The sequence below is a fragment of the Piliocolobus tephrosceles genome, chromosome 6, assembly GCF_002776525.5.
Source record: "Piliocolobus tephrosceles isolate RC106 chromosome 6, ASM277652v3, whole genome shotgun sequence".
Lineage (NCBI taxonomy): Eukaryota > Metazoa > Chordata > Mammalia > Primates > Cercopithecidae > Piliocolobus > Piliocolobus tephrosceles.
The window spans coordinates 76,893,114-76,909,635 of NC_045439.1; the positions used below are offsets into that span (position 1 = coordinate 76,893,114).

Consider the following 16,522-nt stretch of genomic DNA (forward strand, 5'->3'; position numbering starts at 1 on the left):
AAATGGAAGTCCTTTTTCTAACCATTCTTCCCCACCCCCACCCTTAAGGGGCAGCTACTGTAAACAGTTTCTTTGTAGCTTCCATATCTTTTTATGCTAACTCTTACTGGAAATAGTTGAATATTTAGAGTTGTTGCATACATAAAGTTAGTAACGTTGCATTTCTTTGGAAATATTCTACAGCACATGTTTTCCTCTGGTTGATTCTAGCACCTTTCTTCCTTTTTTTCCCCATGATTGTTACTGACATAGGATTGTAGTTAAGGAAAGAATTCAACCAAGGAGTGCATTTATATTCCCAGTGAACAAATGCTTTGCCCTGGACCATCCAAGTTTCATTCTTAGGCCGGGAGCAGTGGCTCACACCTGTAATCCCAGCATATTGAGAGGCCAAGGCGAGTGGATCACTTGAGATCAGGAGTTCGAGACGAGCCTGGCCAACATGACGAAATCCCATCTCTACTAAAAATATAAGAAAAAAGTAGCCTGGCTTCATGGTGCACACTTGTAATCCCAGCTACTCAGGAGGCTGAGGCAGGAGAATCTTTTGAACCTGGGAGGCAGAAGTTGCAGTGAGCCGAGATTGTACCACTGCACTCCATCCTGGGCAACAGAGTGAACAGAGTGACACAGTCTAAAAAAAAAAAAAAAAAAAAAAAAATCCAAAAAAAGAACTTCTTAAAAATCATGATATTAAGAAAAAAAAAATTGGGGGGGCGAGGGGGAGTGGCAGAATTTTGTTCGATCACCCCGCATCATTTTAGTAGAGGTTTTGCCACATTGGCCAGTCTTATTTATTGGCCATCTTGGCTCACTGCAACCTCCACCTCCCAGATTTAAGCAATTCTCCTGCCTCAGCCTCTCAAGTAGCTGGGATTATAGGTGTGTACCACCATCCCTGGCTAATTTTTGTATTTTTAGTAGAGACGGGATTTCGCCATGTTAGCCAAGCAGGTCCTGAACGCCTGACCTCAGGTGAACCACCCGCCTTGGCCTCCCAAAGTGCTGGGATTATAGGCATGAGCCACCGTGCCCGGCCAAGAAAAAAAATTTTTTTTTCTTTTTTTTTTTAAGATGGAGTTTCGCTCTTATTGCCCAGGCTGGAGTGCGATGGTGCGATCTTTGCTCACTGCAACTTCCGCCTCCGGGGTTCAAGCAATTTTCCTGCCTCAGCCTCCCAAGTAGCTGGTATTGCAAGCATGAGCCACCACGCCCAGCTAATTTTGTATTTTTAGTAGAGGTGGAGTTTCCCTATGTTGGTGAGGCTAGTCTCGGACTCCAGACCCTCAATGGTCTACCCACCTCAGCCTCCCAAAGTGCTGGGATTATAGGCGTGAGCCACCATGCCCAGCCTGAGAAAAAATTTTGCCTCTGCTTCACAGCAGCTACCTACAAAGGGAAAGAACACTGTTGCTAGTCACTAAGTAATAATAGCCCCAGGAGGGCGAACATCAGGAGCTTTACCATATAACATAGTAGCTAAGTAAGACATTTGATTGTAGGAAAATCTGTTTAAAAGCTTCTAAAAACATAGGTCAACTTTGTTAATAAAATTCTCACTTTCTAGTGCAGTATTGTAATTGTATTACGTAAGGACATTCAGAATACAAAATAACCCATAGAAGTAAAGAACATAGAGTCCAGTACCAGGCTGCCTAAATTTGGAATTCTAATTTTGTTCATTATTAGCTATGTAGCCTTGGGCAAGTTGCTTAGCTTCTTGGTGCCTCAGTTTTTCTACATTGTAAAATGGGATAACAAACTATTTCAGAGGGTTGTGTAGTAAATACATTAATATCTACAAATTGCTTATAGGTGCTGTGAATTTATTTGCTATCGTTATTTGTAGGAGTGAGGATTTTTTGTTTTGATTTGTTTGTTGGTTTGGTTATTTTTCAATTCAGTGACTAAATTTTCATTTTCCTGGTCTGGATATGAGAACTTTGGGTTTTTGTTAAATCTGGTTCCTTTAACTTACTTGTAAAAGAACAAATTCTAGCTATCACAAGCTGCAGAGAAAAAGTTATGTGTAGGCTCAGTCATTTTACTCTTCACAAAATTTTGAAATATGGGAATGGACATTTGCTCAAATTTTAGGCAAGTTGCAGGAAGTTAAAAAAAAATACTCAGGAAATGCTGGGCACGGTGGCTCATGCCTGTAATCCCAGCACTTTGGGAGGCCGAGGCAGGTGGATCACCTGAGGTCAGGAGTTCGAGACTAGTCTGACCGATATGGTAAAACCCTGTCTCTACTAAAAATACAAAAATTAGCTGGGCATGGTGGTGGGCGCCTGTAGTCCCAGCTACTCGGGAGGCTGAGACAGGATAATTGCTTGAACACGGGAGGCGGAGCTTGCAGTCTGCAGTCTAGCCTGGGCGACAGCAAGACTCCATCTCAAAAAAAAAAAAAAACCCAGAAAAGAGTATTTTTTCAGAAAACTAGCATTTTTGAAAGCTATGTAATATAATGCCTTTATAAATTATTTCCCTTTAAAAAGAAAATCTTTCATTGTTTATGACCAACATTTAAAATCAAAATTAGCTTACCTTGAATGTTGTCATTTGTGGGAGACAGTGTATTGTGGCCTTTAACATCAGTTCTGACTAATAACTTAATCTCTGAAGACTGTCTCCTCATCCATAAAATGAGATTGGATCTATAGGGAGGTAGGGGAATAAGAAATCCATAGTGGGGCCAGGCGTGATGGCTCATGCCTGTAATCCCAGCACTTTGGGAGGCCAAGGCAGGCAGATCACAAGGTAAGGAGTTTGAGACAGCCTCACCAACATGGTGAAACTCCTGTCTCTACTAAAAATACAAAAATTAGACAGGTGTGGTGGTGGGCACCTGTAATCCCAGCTATTCAGGAGGCTGAGGCAGGAGAATTGCTTGAACCTGGGAGGCGGAGGTTGCAGTGAGCTGAGATCGCACCACTGCACTCCAACTTGAGTGACAGAGCAAGACTCCGTCTCAGGAAAAAAAAAAAAAAAAAAAGAAAGAAAGAAGAAAGAAAAGGAAAGAAGGAGATGGGGGGAGAGAAGGAAATCCATAGTAGTGGGTTAGCTTAAGGCTTGGTATGAGGCAGGTGGATGTTGAAATCTGTTAAGGCTAGGCAGAGACTTCAGAAATAAGAGTGGGGAACTTCTACATGCCTGGTGAGACAGAGGGAGACTTGATGTGAGTCCACTGTGAGACAGGCCTGAGGGTCAGCTCTGGCTCATCTCTTAGCCTAACAGTGTAATAATAATCATTTGCTTCTCTCTCCCAACCTCCATCATCTCCTAAGCTTTGTCAGTTTCTATTTCTAGAATATCCCTGTTTAACTCCCAACTTAAATTCTGCCTTCTCCAAGTAGATCTCTCAGAAATTAGAAGGAAGTAGGCCCTCCAATTAAAATCACATTTACCTTTCACCGTATTTTTTTTAGACTTTGTACTTTAAATACTTATTAACATCCGCCCTGCAGTTCTGGTATTTATATATGCCTCCCTTACTAAATATTAGCTCTTATGTATTAGGAATCCACAATGCTTATGACAGTAGTTTTTATGCTGTAAATTCTCAGCTAATGTTATTGAAAGTCTTCATGCAGTGCGCCTCTAATGCTCAATCCTTCATCCACTGACCTTTAGTTACTTTTGCAAGTGTGTATAAGCTTCCTGATTGTATTTCAGCAGCCCTTATAAAATGACTGTAATTGTCATATGCCACTATAAAAGTGAGGCACTTTTAAAACATTAAACTAGACATGTATCTCTATGGTCTTTATATGCAATCTTTTTTTGTAAATATGGCAAGTTTTTGCTGCTGTTTTGAAATAATCAAAAACAAAACAAGTAATATAAAGTTACAATCTAAGACTAAGGTAAATTTGTTTATACTATTAGTCGTTTGGTTCATTCGAATGCCAGATAATAGAGTTGACTGCAAGAATATTGGTAGTAAAAAGCAGGACTTTTCACTGGAGACTCTTTAAATGTCCAGGTAGCCCTAACAGTCTTTCCATGCTGTTTTTAGTGGGCAAGTTAAAACTCACTTGTTATAACTTGGAGACCTTATTGAAATACTTCAGGATCTTACTTTGAGTCTTTTAGCCCTTCCTGTGAGTTTCTCTCATCAAAAGAAGTAATATTTCTATAGGGTTTCACTAAAATAATACTATTTTGGGCTGGGCGCGGTGGCTCATGCCTGTAATCCCAGCACTTTGGGAGGCTGAGGCAGGTGGATCGCCTAAAGTCAGGAGTTCAAGACCAGCCTGGCCAACATAGTGAAATCCCATCCCTACTAAAAATACAAAATTAGCTGGGCATGGCGGCACATGCCTGTAATCCCAGCTACTAGGGAGGCTGAGGCAGGAGAATTGCTTGAACCCGGGAGGCAGAGGTTGCAGTGAGCCGAGATCGTGCCATTGCACTCCAGCCTGGGCAACAAGAGCGAATCTCCATCTCAAAAAAAAAGAAAAAAAAAAAACTAATTTGGAAATACTAATTACTAATTTTAAATTATTTTCTTTTTTTTTTTTTCTTTTTTTGAGACGGAGTCTCACTCTGTCTCCGGGCTGGAGTGCAGTGGCCGGATCTCAGCTCACTGCAAGCTCCGCCTCCCGGGTTCACGCCATTCTCCTGCCTCAGCCTCCCGAGTAGCTGGGACTACAGGCGCCTGCCACCTCGCCCGGCTAGTTTTTTGTATTTTTTAGTAGAGACGGGGTTTCACCGTGTTAGCCAGGATGGTCTCGATCTCCTGACCTCGTGATCCGCCCGTCTCGGCCTCCCAAAGTGCTGGGATTACAGGCTTGAGCCACCGCGCCCGGCCCTTAAATTATTTTCTATAGCCCAAAAGTAGTTACAGTATATTTCCTATGAACTTTTTTTGTGGAATGCTTCAAGAACTACAGTACTCAGACCCCCTTATTTGATTTTATGTGAAATCTTAGTTCTAATTAATATAAAACAAATAAAGATACTTTTTTCTCAGCAGAGAAAAATCAAGCAGAGTCATGATTACTTTGGCATATAGCACAATGAAGAGGAGTCATCATTTTAGGGGATTTTTTTGCTTCTATATTGAAATAAGTGGAATTAAATATATGCAGCAATGTCCAATGGGCTGTTTTACTCTGGGCAGGTAGTAAGTTTTCAGTTTGTCCATACCCAGTAAACAGTGAGTTGTGTCTGTTAAATGTCACTAGTACTTCTCATTATTTTTAGAAGTCACAAGCTGTAACTGACAAGTCAGAATACAGAGATAACTTAGAACAACTCTGCTTTAGTATCAGCAAGTCTCCAGTTACCCTGCTTTAGTGAGTGTTTTATTAGACTATTTCTGGAGATTGGTTCAATTATAAGCAAGCAGAGCTATCAGAAAACGCCACCTTAGCTGACCTGATTTCAGAGGCCATCTTTCCAAATCAAGCTTTCCTGTTTCCAAATATGATGAAAATGTTTGCCAATTTTGTCAATTCATTGTATTATTTATGTTAATTTATTGTTGTATTTTTTAAAACTTTATTCTTTATGTTTCTGTATTGTTTTTATTGGAAAGTCAGTAAAGAAAAGTAAATAGGGAATAGAGATGCTTACTTCTCAATAAGTTGACTTTGAAAGTGGTTTTTTTAATTAATATATTTCTGTGTTCAGGGATTAGATTATATACTGCCAGTGAGGTACCTGGGGATTAGGAAAGAAGAGGCAAGTTAGATGAGACTGACTCACTACCTACTGTGCTAACAAGGCACCAGGGAAGCATGTTATAATTTAGGGTATGTGGGCTATCATTTCATTAGATTATAGTTGCCGGGGTAAGCAGATCTTGGGGAAGAAAGAGGGTTTCTCCACCATCTATTCTGCTGAGGCTCCTTCAATTTTCTCTCTACACAGCCCTAACCTCTTAGACCCAGAACTTTTAAATTCCTAGAAGAAAAGGGGCCTAAATATATCTTACATACTTTTCCTTTCCCCCCCTTCATTTAAATTGACTAAAATTAACTGTTCAACATCTTCATCTTATGTTTCTTGTAGTGAACTGCTTAATAAATGTTATCTGTCTTGATTTGGCTTTTGTTTTTTCCCCTAGAATTGCTGCAAACTAGTGACCTTAAATCTAGGGGATATCTTTGGCAATTAGAAGACCTCAAAATGGTTTTGGGTCTTGAAATGGCTTGTAGAGTATCAGCAGGTTTTTGATTTATTTTATTTTATTTTTGAGATGGAGTCTTGCTCTGTTGCCTAGGCTGGAGTGCAGTGGCACGATCTCGGCTCACCAAAGCCTCTGCCTCCCAGGTTCAAGCAATTGTCCCACCTCAGCCTCTCGAGTAGGATTGGGATTACAGGCACACCACCGCACCTGGCTAATTTTTGTATTTGTAGTAGAAACAGGTTTTCACCATGTTGGCCAGGCTGGTCCCGAACTCCTGACCTCATGATCTACCTGCCTGCCTCGGCCTCCCAAAGTGCTGGGATTACAGGTGTGAGCCGCCGTGTCCGGCCTAGGTTTTGATTTTGTAAACTGTCACCATTGTTTGAGACAGTTGTCAGCCAAAAGCCTCAGCTCATGTTGTATTCTTTCTGCCTGGCAAGTCAAGAGACCCTATTTGGAGATGATTCCACCCTCTTGTTCTTCTTCCAAAAAACACTAAAGCCTTCAGAACCACTTTTCAAAAATAGGAACATTTATCTTGCTGATCTTTCCTTCTTCTAATTCTTGATGAAGGAAAGGAAAAAAGTGCATCTCTATACCGAAATTTAATCACTAGTCTAAAAGTCTTTAACAGTCTTCACAAAGGCATTACTTTTTTCTATTTTTAGTAATTGTATCTGAATTGCTGAAACACTGAAAGCATTTAAACAGTTTCTTCATCCTTCATTTCCAAATATAAGACAGTTTTTTATGAGAATATAAGCAGAGCTGAAGTGACCATTTGAGAAAAGTTTAACTGGTAATTTCTTTTTTTGGGGGGTGGGGACACAGTCTCACTGTGTCACCCAGGGTGGAGCGCAGTAGTACAATCTCAGCTCACTGCAAGCTCTGCCTCCTGGGTTCACACCATTCTCCTGCCTCAGCCTTCTGAGTAGCTGGGACTCCAGGCGCCTGCCACCACGCCCAGCTAATTTTTTTTTTTTATTTTTTAGTATAGACAGGGTTTCACTGTGTTAGCCAAGATGGTCTTGATCTCCTCATCTCGTGCTCCACCTGCCTTGGCCTCCCAAAGTGCTGGAATTACAGGCGTGAGCCACTGTGCCCGGCCAGTAATTTCTTTAAAATAGTCTATAGCAAATTTTTTTTTTTTTTTACAGAGTCTCACTCTGTTGCCCAGGTTAGAGTGCAGTGGCGCGATCTCAGCTCACTGCAACCTCCACCTCCTGGGTTCAAGCAATTCTCCTGCCTCAGCCTCCCAAGTAGCTGGAACTACAGGCGCCTGCCACCACGCCCAGCTAATTTCTGTATTTTTATTAGAGACAGGGTTTCACCACCTTGGCCAGGCTGGTCTTGAACTCCTGACCTCGTGATCTGCCCATCTCAGCCTCCCAAAGTGCTGGGATTACAGGCGTGAGTCGCCACGCCCGGCCTAGCAAATGTATTCTTGGTTTTGTTTTCAAATATCATTTGACTTCAAGTTCATTTTTTGTAGAAATTATTATAATGTTTCCAAAGTTTGAATTATCTTACAGTTATTTCAAGGTGTCAGTAGTATCACACTGTCCCAGAGCCAGCAGGTATTATCACAGTAACTCATGAGGCCATTTTTAGTTTTCCCACTTACATGATTGGACACTGCCTGGAATAGTGTCCTGGAATAAGTGTCAGGAATATCATCCTTTTGTTCTGGAGTTCTCAGTGCCATGAAGGGCAGTATTCATATTTGGAAATGGAGATAATGGAAGATCCGGAGAACACAAATGGGCTGTGAGTCACGTGATTAGACTTCCTTAGAGGTTCAGTGTCACCCTGACTATCTCCTTAGAAGTGTGGATGTTGAACCAGAACAGTGCTCCAGAAGGCGTGCTCAGTTTCATAGAGCAATCTGTGTTTTTTAGAAAAACTCAGAATCCTTTTGCTAATGTAGTGAATATTGGGGGCAAGTTGAAATTTTGCATTTCCTAACGTCTTTTATTTATGCCTAGATGATGGACCATCTGGATTATGCAACAAATGAAGAAAACCCTGCAATGACTGGTGAACAGATTGTCCAGCAATAATATGTGGAACTGCCATAATGTGTCATTGATTTTCTACAAATAGACTTGGACTTTTTAAATTGACTTTTGAATTGACAATCTGCAAGAGTCATCAATGATATGCTTGCAAATATATATTTTTATGAGCTGGTACTGACAGTTACATCATAAATAACTAAAACGCTTTGCTTTTAATGTTAAAGTTGTGCCTTCACATTAAATAAAACATGGCTGTGTAGTTTCCAAGATGTACTATATACAGTATATTTTTCTAAAAAAAAATGACTTGACCCACCCCTATACTTTTTTTTTTACTGAAATCTGTTTCTTTCAGCTCTGATGGTAGATAAAAGTAGTTACTATTTCTGAATGGGTTTTACTGTAAACAGTTATGCAAATTGGCCAGGCATGATGGCTCATGCCTGTAATCCCAGCACTTTGGGAGACCGAGGCAAGCGGATCACGAGGTCAACCCCTCTCTACTAAAAATACCAAAAATTAGGCTGGCATGGTGGAGGGCGCCTGTAGTCCCAGCTACTTGAGAGGCTGAGGCAGGAGAATGGCGTGAACCTGGCAGGTGGAGCTTGTAGTGAGCCGAGATCACGCCACTGCACTCCAGCCTGGGCGACAGAGTGAGACTCCATCTCAAAAAAAAAAAAAAAAGATTTATGCAAATGATATCTGTTCTGTAGAAATAACTGTTTAACACCATGCAAGAAGGCGGTTCAACAGTGAAAATTTGGACCTTATATCACTGCAGAGGTTAGAAATATATAATTTTGGAATAAATATAAGTGCATATTTTTGTAGTATTTTTTTAAACCCAATTCTTTCATAAACTTGAGAACTGAAATTACTTCAGACTGCATGTGTATTATATTAAGAACATTTTTCCAGGTATAGAGAAACATAATATATAGAACTAGTCACTAAAAGGAGACAGAAACTGAAATCTAGTTTTCATTGGTTTGCTGACCTTTTTTTTTGAAAATGTAGCTTATATTTCAATACTAACATTCAGTTTCACTTTGGTATTTCTGATCTTTGAAATTTGGTTCTGTTGATGTTAAGGTTTGATTTTTTTAAAAATTATTTATTAATACATATGGCTCATTGTTGAATACAACATTCCTAATATTATCCCACATTCCCCCACCCCCACCCATTATCTTTTTTTCTTCCTGATTCCCACCCCTTGCCCCGTAGGTAATGACTCTTAAGCTTGGTGGAGGATGTACAAAGTGCGGTTCAGAGAAAAGAATTGGCAACAACAGCAAGAGACTTGGTGTTAGTCTCAGTTTAATTACAATACAAGGAAGAGTTGAGTAATTTGCTGCAGCTCAGGACGGCTGTATCTCAGTTTTCTCATCTGCAAAATGAGTAGGTTAGACCAGCTAATCACTCTGGTACCTTCCAACTTGAAAAAAATTTTTTCCTCATTCTTTGGTAAATTTTACATGTGGCCTGATCATTCTCCTGGAAGTCAGAGGTCAAAGTATCTTTCCATGTTCTTTTAATTTATCTAAGAAATTCCCAAATGACAGGTGATAACAAAGGCAGCAAGATTTTTCATTTCTCTTTAAATAATGTGTAAACTATGTGAAGAGAACTATATCTTTCATCTAAGGCCAGTTCAACTTACTAAAAATAAAACCAATGCCTTTGAAAATGGATCAGACCTTTGATATTTGAACTAAATTTTGTATTAGAGACTTGTAAAAAATTGTTCTCTTTTGCTGAATAAATTGCAAACAGAAAAGCTCCACTGACCATCAGTCCCCCTCTGCTTAATGCGGTCAGGGGTCCTTTCATTTATGGCAAATGACTTATCTGACAATAGTTAATTTTGCCTCCATTGTATCAACTTTGAATTTTTTCCAAGAAATCTGATTTATTTGGCAGACTCGGAGAGAGAGAGAACAGATTAAGTGCCATTTTAAAACTCTTATTTTCATTTACAATAATAAAATATTTGCCAAAATACAACTTTTTTTGTAAAATTATCTGCACCCTCATCCAAGTTTTATGATATTTAATAGCCTCAATCACATTTTATGAAGAATGTTAAAGAAAAATTATTTTTTTTTACTACACTGAAATAAGATAATTTTTTCTTCTTTTTTTTTTTTTTTGAAACGGAGTCTCCCTCTGTCACCCAAGCTGGAGTGCAGTGGCGAGATCTTAGCTCACTGCAACCTCTGCCTCCTGGTTCAAGCAATTTTCCTGCCTCAGCCTCCCAAGTAGCTGGGATTATAGGTGCATGCCACCAAGCCTGGCTAAATTTTGTATTTTTAGTAGAGATGGGGTTTCACCGTGTTGGTCAGGCTGATTTTGAACTCCTGACCTTGTGATCCGCCCGCCTTGGCCTCCCCGAGTGCTGAGATTACAGGCGTGAGCCACTGTGCCTGGTGAAATAAGATAATTTCTCAAAATAATTTGGTTTCATATGACTGGAGTCGTAATAAATATTTTAACTTCATCATCTAGATGTATCTCCTCAGTAGCATAGTAACTGATACATCCAGAAATCTGAAGTCTGAGTTACTTGATACAAATTCTACTTTATGTAACCATTAGTTATTAAGGAAGTAAAATCTTGTTCTAATTTGCTATTAAAATCTTATTGGTTAAATAGAAATAAGAAAAAGTATAATTACTCAAGTTTCTTCATCCTCAATGTCAACTTTATATTGTAATTAAATGTGTAGCAACAAGCTGACAGTAGTGATTAAGAAATTAAAGTACAGAAATGTTTTATTTGGGGACTCAAAATGAACAAAAGATAGATGAGATGAAAATTTGACTTAAAAAGCTGTCATCTCTTCCTCTCTTGCCCTCCCACCACCAATAACTTTAAGGGGAAGAGAAGCTGGTCTTTTCCCTAAACATGTCTTTAAAATAATGATACACTGTATTTATTAATTCTGGATGCAAAAAAAGTTTCTTAGAAAATCCCTATGAACTTTTTTGTGGCTTATCAACAGAAATCACTATCTCAAATTGTAACGTAGATTACTTTTATCTCTGTTTAGTTTACCAAAAATAAATGTGAGGCTTGTGGGGAAAGACCTTGATATTCTAATACATTATATTTTCTTCTAGCTTGTAGATTTTTTTGTTTTTTTTTGAGACAGAGTTTCTCTCTTGTTGCCCAGGCTGGAGTTCAATGGCGTGATATCGGCTCACTGCAACCTCTGCCTCCCAGGTTCAAGCATTTCTCCTGCCTCAGCTTCCCGAGTAGCTGGGATTATAGGCATGTGCCACCACGCCCAGCTAATATTGTATTTTTAGTAGAGACAGGATTTCTCCATGTTGATCAGGCTGGTCTGGAACTCCCAACCTCAGGTGATTCACCTGCCTCGGCCTCCCAAAGTGCTGGGATTACAGGTGTGTAAGCCACCGTGCCTGGCGCTTGTAGATTTTTTTTTAGATTAGCAATTCCTTATTAGTAGAATCTGCCATTTATTTCTCTTTTAAAGAAAGAGAAATTTAACCCATTTGCTATTGGCATTCGTATATTTTACTTACATGTCCATAGAGATTTTAGTGAATTGATACATTTACAGTAAATACAAATGAGCTTTCCAGTTTTCTTTGCTCTTTCAATTTATGCTTTAGTATAAGCAAAAATTATTTTTACATTTTTAAATATTGTCGTGGGCACATGTAGGTGTATATATTTATGGGGTGCATGAGATGTTTTGATACAGGGATGCAATGTGAAATAAGCACATCATGGAGAATGGGATATCCATTCCCTCAAGCATTTATCCTTTGAGTTATAGATGTATTTTACATTTGACTAAAAAATATTTGAACTAAGGCTGGGTGCGGTGGCTCACACCTGTAATCCCGGCACTTTGGGGATCATGATCCACTTTGGGCCAAGGCGGGTGGATCATGAGGTCAGGAGTTTGAGACCAGCCTGACCAACATGGTGAAACCCCGTCTCTACTAAAAATACAAAAATTAGCCAGGCGTAGTGGGGTGTGCCTGTAATCCCAGCTACTCAGGAGGCTGAGGCAGGAGAATCGCTTGAACCTGGGAGGTGGAGGTTGCAGTGAGCCGAGATCATGCTACTGCACTCCAGCCTGGATGACAGAGCGAGACTCTGTCTCAAAAAAAAATATATATATATATATATATATTTATAAATATAAATTAGTTCAAATATATATATATTTATAAATTTAGTTCAAATATATATTTATATATATAAATTAGTTCAAATATATATTTGAAACTAATTTATTTAAGCTTGATCTCCATAATTTCAGCCTGATCTTAACCAATGAAATTTCAAAAACAAAAACTGTACTTCAGTCTATAATTGAATGGAATTCAGTGTAGACCAGTACAGTGGAATGTAGCGGTCTGAAAGGCTTTCATTGTTAAGGAAAAAGGTTGAATTTATTTAAGATGTTGCCAAATTACCAGTTCTACAGTTTAAAAAAATTCATTAGCAGTGCCCTATTTACCTCAGAGGAAATAAAGGTTAGTGACAGTAATGCAAATAAAACCAAAATATTGAATGTAAGCTAGGTGTGGTGGCATGCACCTGTAATTAGCTGTTTGGGAGGCTGAGATGGGACGGTCTCTTGAGTCCAGGAGTTTGAGGCTGTAGTGAGCTGTGATTGTGTCTGTGAACAGTGACTGCACTCCAGCCTGGGTGACAGCAAGATGCCATCTCAAATAAATAAAGATATATAACATAAAATAAATAACTTTATACATTTCCTGGAGGAAAAGTACTCTAAATTCAAGAGATCTGAATCAAATTACTCAACCTTCTGGAATTTGATCCTCTACTGTAATACTCATATGTGAGATTACTGAATTTTTCAGAGTAAAAAACATTGACAGGGTAATAATATATAGGCCATGTTATAGTGAAGATCATAAGTATAAATGTCCTTGTTTAATCTTTCCATACTTAGGACAGCCTCTGTATATAAAATGTTCATTGGGAGAAAAATTATTTTTAAAACTAAATTTTTATAGTAGTCCTCCATTACTGGCAATTAAGGAGCAACTCACAAAATGTAGAATATTTAACGTCATCTTGTGGTTCTTTGATTAGGCGTAAAAAGTATTGCAAACAGCTTTTCTATTCCTTTAGAATATGAATCTTTTTAATGTCTAAAGTTAACCTGCAACATTTTCTAGTAGGATAAGTCAATGTAAATTAGGTAATTTTTGCCTGTTTTATACCTTCTGTTGCATTTTGTTCAAATGAAAACATTTTTAAAAACGTGATTGAATTTTTACTTCTCAGATAATTGGTTTGAGTGTGAAATTTCTTTTTTAACACTTTGATATGTAAGTTAGTGTAAATTAATACTTTTATAACACTATTAGGCTTTATATTTTTATGGAATGTTTTGAAGGTTTGAAATTTTTGAAGTGTTAATTTAGCAGTACTTTAAACTATCATTATGTGCCAATACTGACAAGAAAAACAATTTTTAATGTATTTAATTTACTATGGTATTCAATAAATTCTATTTTAAAATAAAATTTGAATTTGTTTTATTTTGAATGATGAAAAAATAATTGAAAATGAACTAACTGTACTAGATCATGTTCATATAACACAAAAATGGTAATAATTGCTTAAGAAATTACGCAGTTATTTAGGTCTTACAAATTATCCTTAAAACCTAGATTCTGGCCGGGCATGGTGTACTAAGTACATACTAAAAAAATGTACTAAGGTCTATATAGGCTCTTTCTTACCAAAAAAAAAAAAAAAAAAAAAAAAAGGCCCACCCCTTCTGATGAACAATCCTGACATTTGCATTTTTGCTGATGTTGTTCCCACAAATTACCAAGATCCTTGCTGCAATTGTACTTTCTTTTTAATTTAGATGAGATTGGCCTTGATATGTATTGTAGTTTGTCTTGATGATATGTTGAGAAAATCCTGTTCTTTCCTCCATACAGGAACCTTGTGACATACCACAGGCCCATATATCTGGAAAGATACATAACTTTCCAGAAACTGGAAAGAGTGTCTTTTTTTTAGGGAGAAAGGAAGTAAGATGGCTAGGGCACAGGAGTGAGGACTTTTCCATGTACACTCTTTTTTTTTCTGTCGTATTTAGTTTTTTGAAAAATTGAGACGAGGTCTTACTATGTCGCCTAGGATGGTCTCAAACTCCTGAGCTCAAGTGATCTGCCTCAGCCTCCCAAAGTGCTGGGATTACAGACATGAGCCATCAAGCCCAGCCTATACTCTTGCTTTCTGCATTTTCTATCATATGCTTCTGTTAAGAATTTAAAATACAGATGCCATACAAATCTACTGAGTTAATTTTTTGGGGGTGTTATAAAATTAATTTGTTTAAACATTCAGACTGAATTATTTTTCTCTTAATAAATATTCATACTAACAGCTGGTTAAACAGTAAATTATTCATATCTTTTTCTTTGGTATTTTTGAGACAGTCTTGCTCTGTCGCCCAGGCTGGAGTGCAGTGGCGCAATCTCGGCTCGCTGCAACCACCCCCTCCCAGGTTCCAGTGATTCTCTTGCCTCAGCCTCCCGAGTAGCTAGGAATACAGGTGCAGGCCACCACACCCGGCTAATTTTTTGTATTTTAGTAGAGACGGGGTTTCACCGTGTTGCCCAGGCTGGTCTTCAACTCCCAAGCTCAGGCAATCCGCCTGCCTCGGCCTCCCAAAATGCTAGGATTACTGGCGTGAGCCACCATGCCTGGCTAATTTTTGTATTTTTAGTAGAGACAGGATTTCACCATCTTGGTCAGGCTGCTCTGGAACTCCTGACCTCGTGATCCACCTACCTCAGCCTCCCAAAGTGCTGGGATTACAGGCGTGAGCCACCATGCCCGGCCAGATCAATAGTTTTAAACTTTATTTTTGTTGTGGCACTTACCCTACTGACCCACAACAAATTAAAACTAAAGCAAAAATTAAAATATCACTGAAAAGCATTAGTGCTAGAAAATGAAAGCAATGACCATTCTAGGTAACACTGATGATAAAATGTTCTCTCTAAAAAAAATTTGGAAATTCCAATTACCTGTATATGAGTGCTTAGAATAGAAGCATTGCACTTGTAGCAATAGCCAGACTTCTTAGCAGAGTTCTGGAGAGAGATTGCTGTAAACTATAGTAAGGCACTAATTCTTTCTTCCTTAGGAGGCTATGGGTAAATATTACAGTTCTTAGTCAGCTAAAACTGAATGTCTATGGTTTGGCATATCACTCTGTTAAAAGCAATTTAACAATTCAGATCAGAGAGTCACTTCTCTAGATTAAGTGGGAAAAGGTACCATTTGGCTTCTAATTAATAAGCCACCTGTAATTAGGCTCTGCTACCTATTTAATTATATAGAAAACCAAATAATTTTTTTATAAACGTGAAAAATGTTTTATCCACAAATGTATTAATATGTATGTGCAACACTTTTCAACCGAAGCCTCACCAACTATTGACCAAATTCAGTCCCGAATGCAGAGAAATAAAATATACAAAGGCAATTGCCAAGTCCTCTCCATTCTGTGTTCTAGATGTCTCTCAAAAGAGTTCCAGGAAGCGGGCCGGGCGCGGTGGCTCAAGCCTGTAATCCCAGCACTTTGGGAGGCCGAGACGGGCGGATCACGAGGTCAGGAGATCGAGACCATCCTGGCTAACACGGTGAAACCCCGTCTCTACTAAAAAATACAAAAAACTAGCCGGGCGAGGTGGCGGGCGCCTGTAGTCCCAGCTACTCGGGAGGCTGAGCCAGGAGAATGGCGTGAACCCAGGAGGCAGAGCTTGCAGTGAGCTGAGATCCGGCCACTGCACTCCAGCCCGGGTGACAGAGCAAGACTCCGTCTCAAAAAAAAAAAAAAGAGTTCCAGGAATCACCATCCCCACTGCCACTAAATCAACTTAATCTGTCTGTACTGTAACAGTTTCTTAATGGGTCTTCCAGCCATTAATTGTGCCATTGATTCCCTTTCCACATCATAGCCAGTGATCTTTCCAAAGTGGAAATCTGATCATTCAACTACAGTGCTTTAGAAAAACCCTTAACAGCACCTAATTTATCTAAGAATAGTTCAAAATCGTTAGCATGATTTTTTTTTTTTGTTTTTGAGATGGAGTTTATACTACGGGAAATTAAGTTGGAGATGAACAGGGGCTACACCAGTCAGACCTTAAAAATCACATTAACAGTTGGGCGCGGTGGCTCACGCGTATAATCCCAGCACTTTGGGAGGCCGAGGTGGGCGGATTCACCTGAGGTCGGTGCTCGAGACCAGCCTGATCAACATGGAGAAACCCCGTCTCTACTAAACATATAAAATTAGCCGGGCATGGTGGCCCATGCCTGTAATCC

The 16,522-nt window shown here is 39.0% G+C and overlaps 1 protein-coding gene across 2 annotated transcripts in view; it reads left to right on the top strand.

Annotated features, from left to right (window-relative positions):
- SPPL2A (signal peptide peptidase like 2A) overlaps positions 1–11,114 on the top strand; it is a 64,446-nt gene extending 53,332 nt beyond the window's left edge. The window contains exon 16 of one of the 2 annotated variants that reach the window (XM_023227226.3): positions 8,122–11,114. In XM_023227226.3, coding sequence (XP_023082994.1) covers positions 8,122–8,196 — 75 coding nt within the window. In that variant the 3' untranslated portion in view covers positions 8,197–11,114. The remainder of the gene's footprint in view (positions 1–8,121) is intronic. The other variant, XM_023227227.3, reaches the window with a different exon arrangement.
- Positions 11,115–16,522: the final 5,408 nt, after the last annotated feature.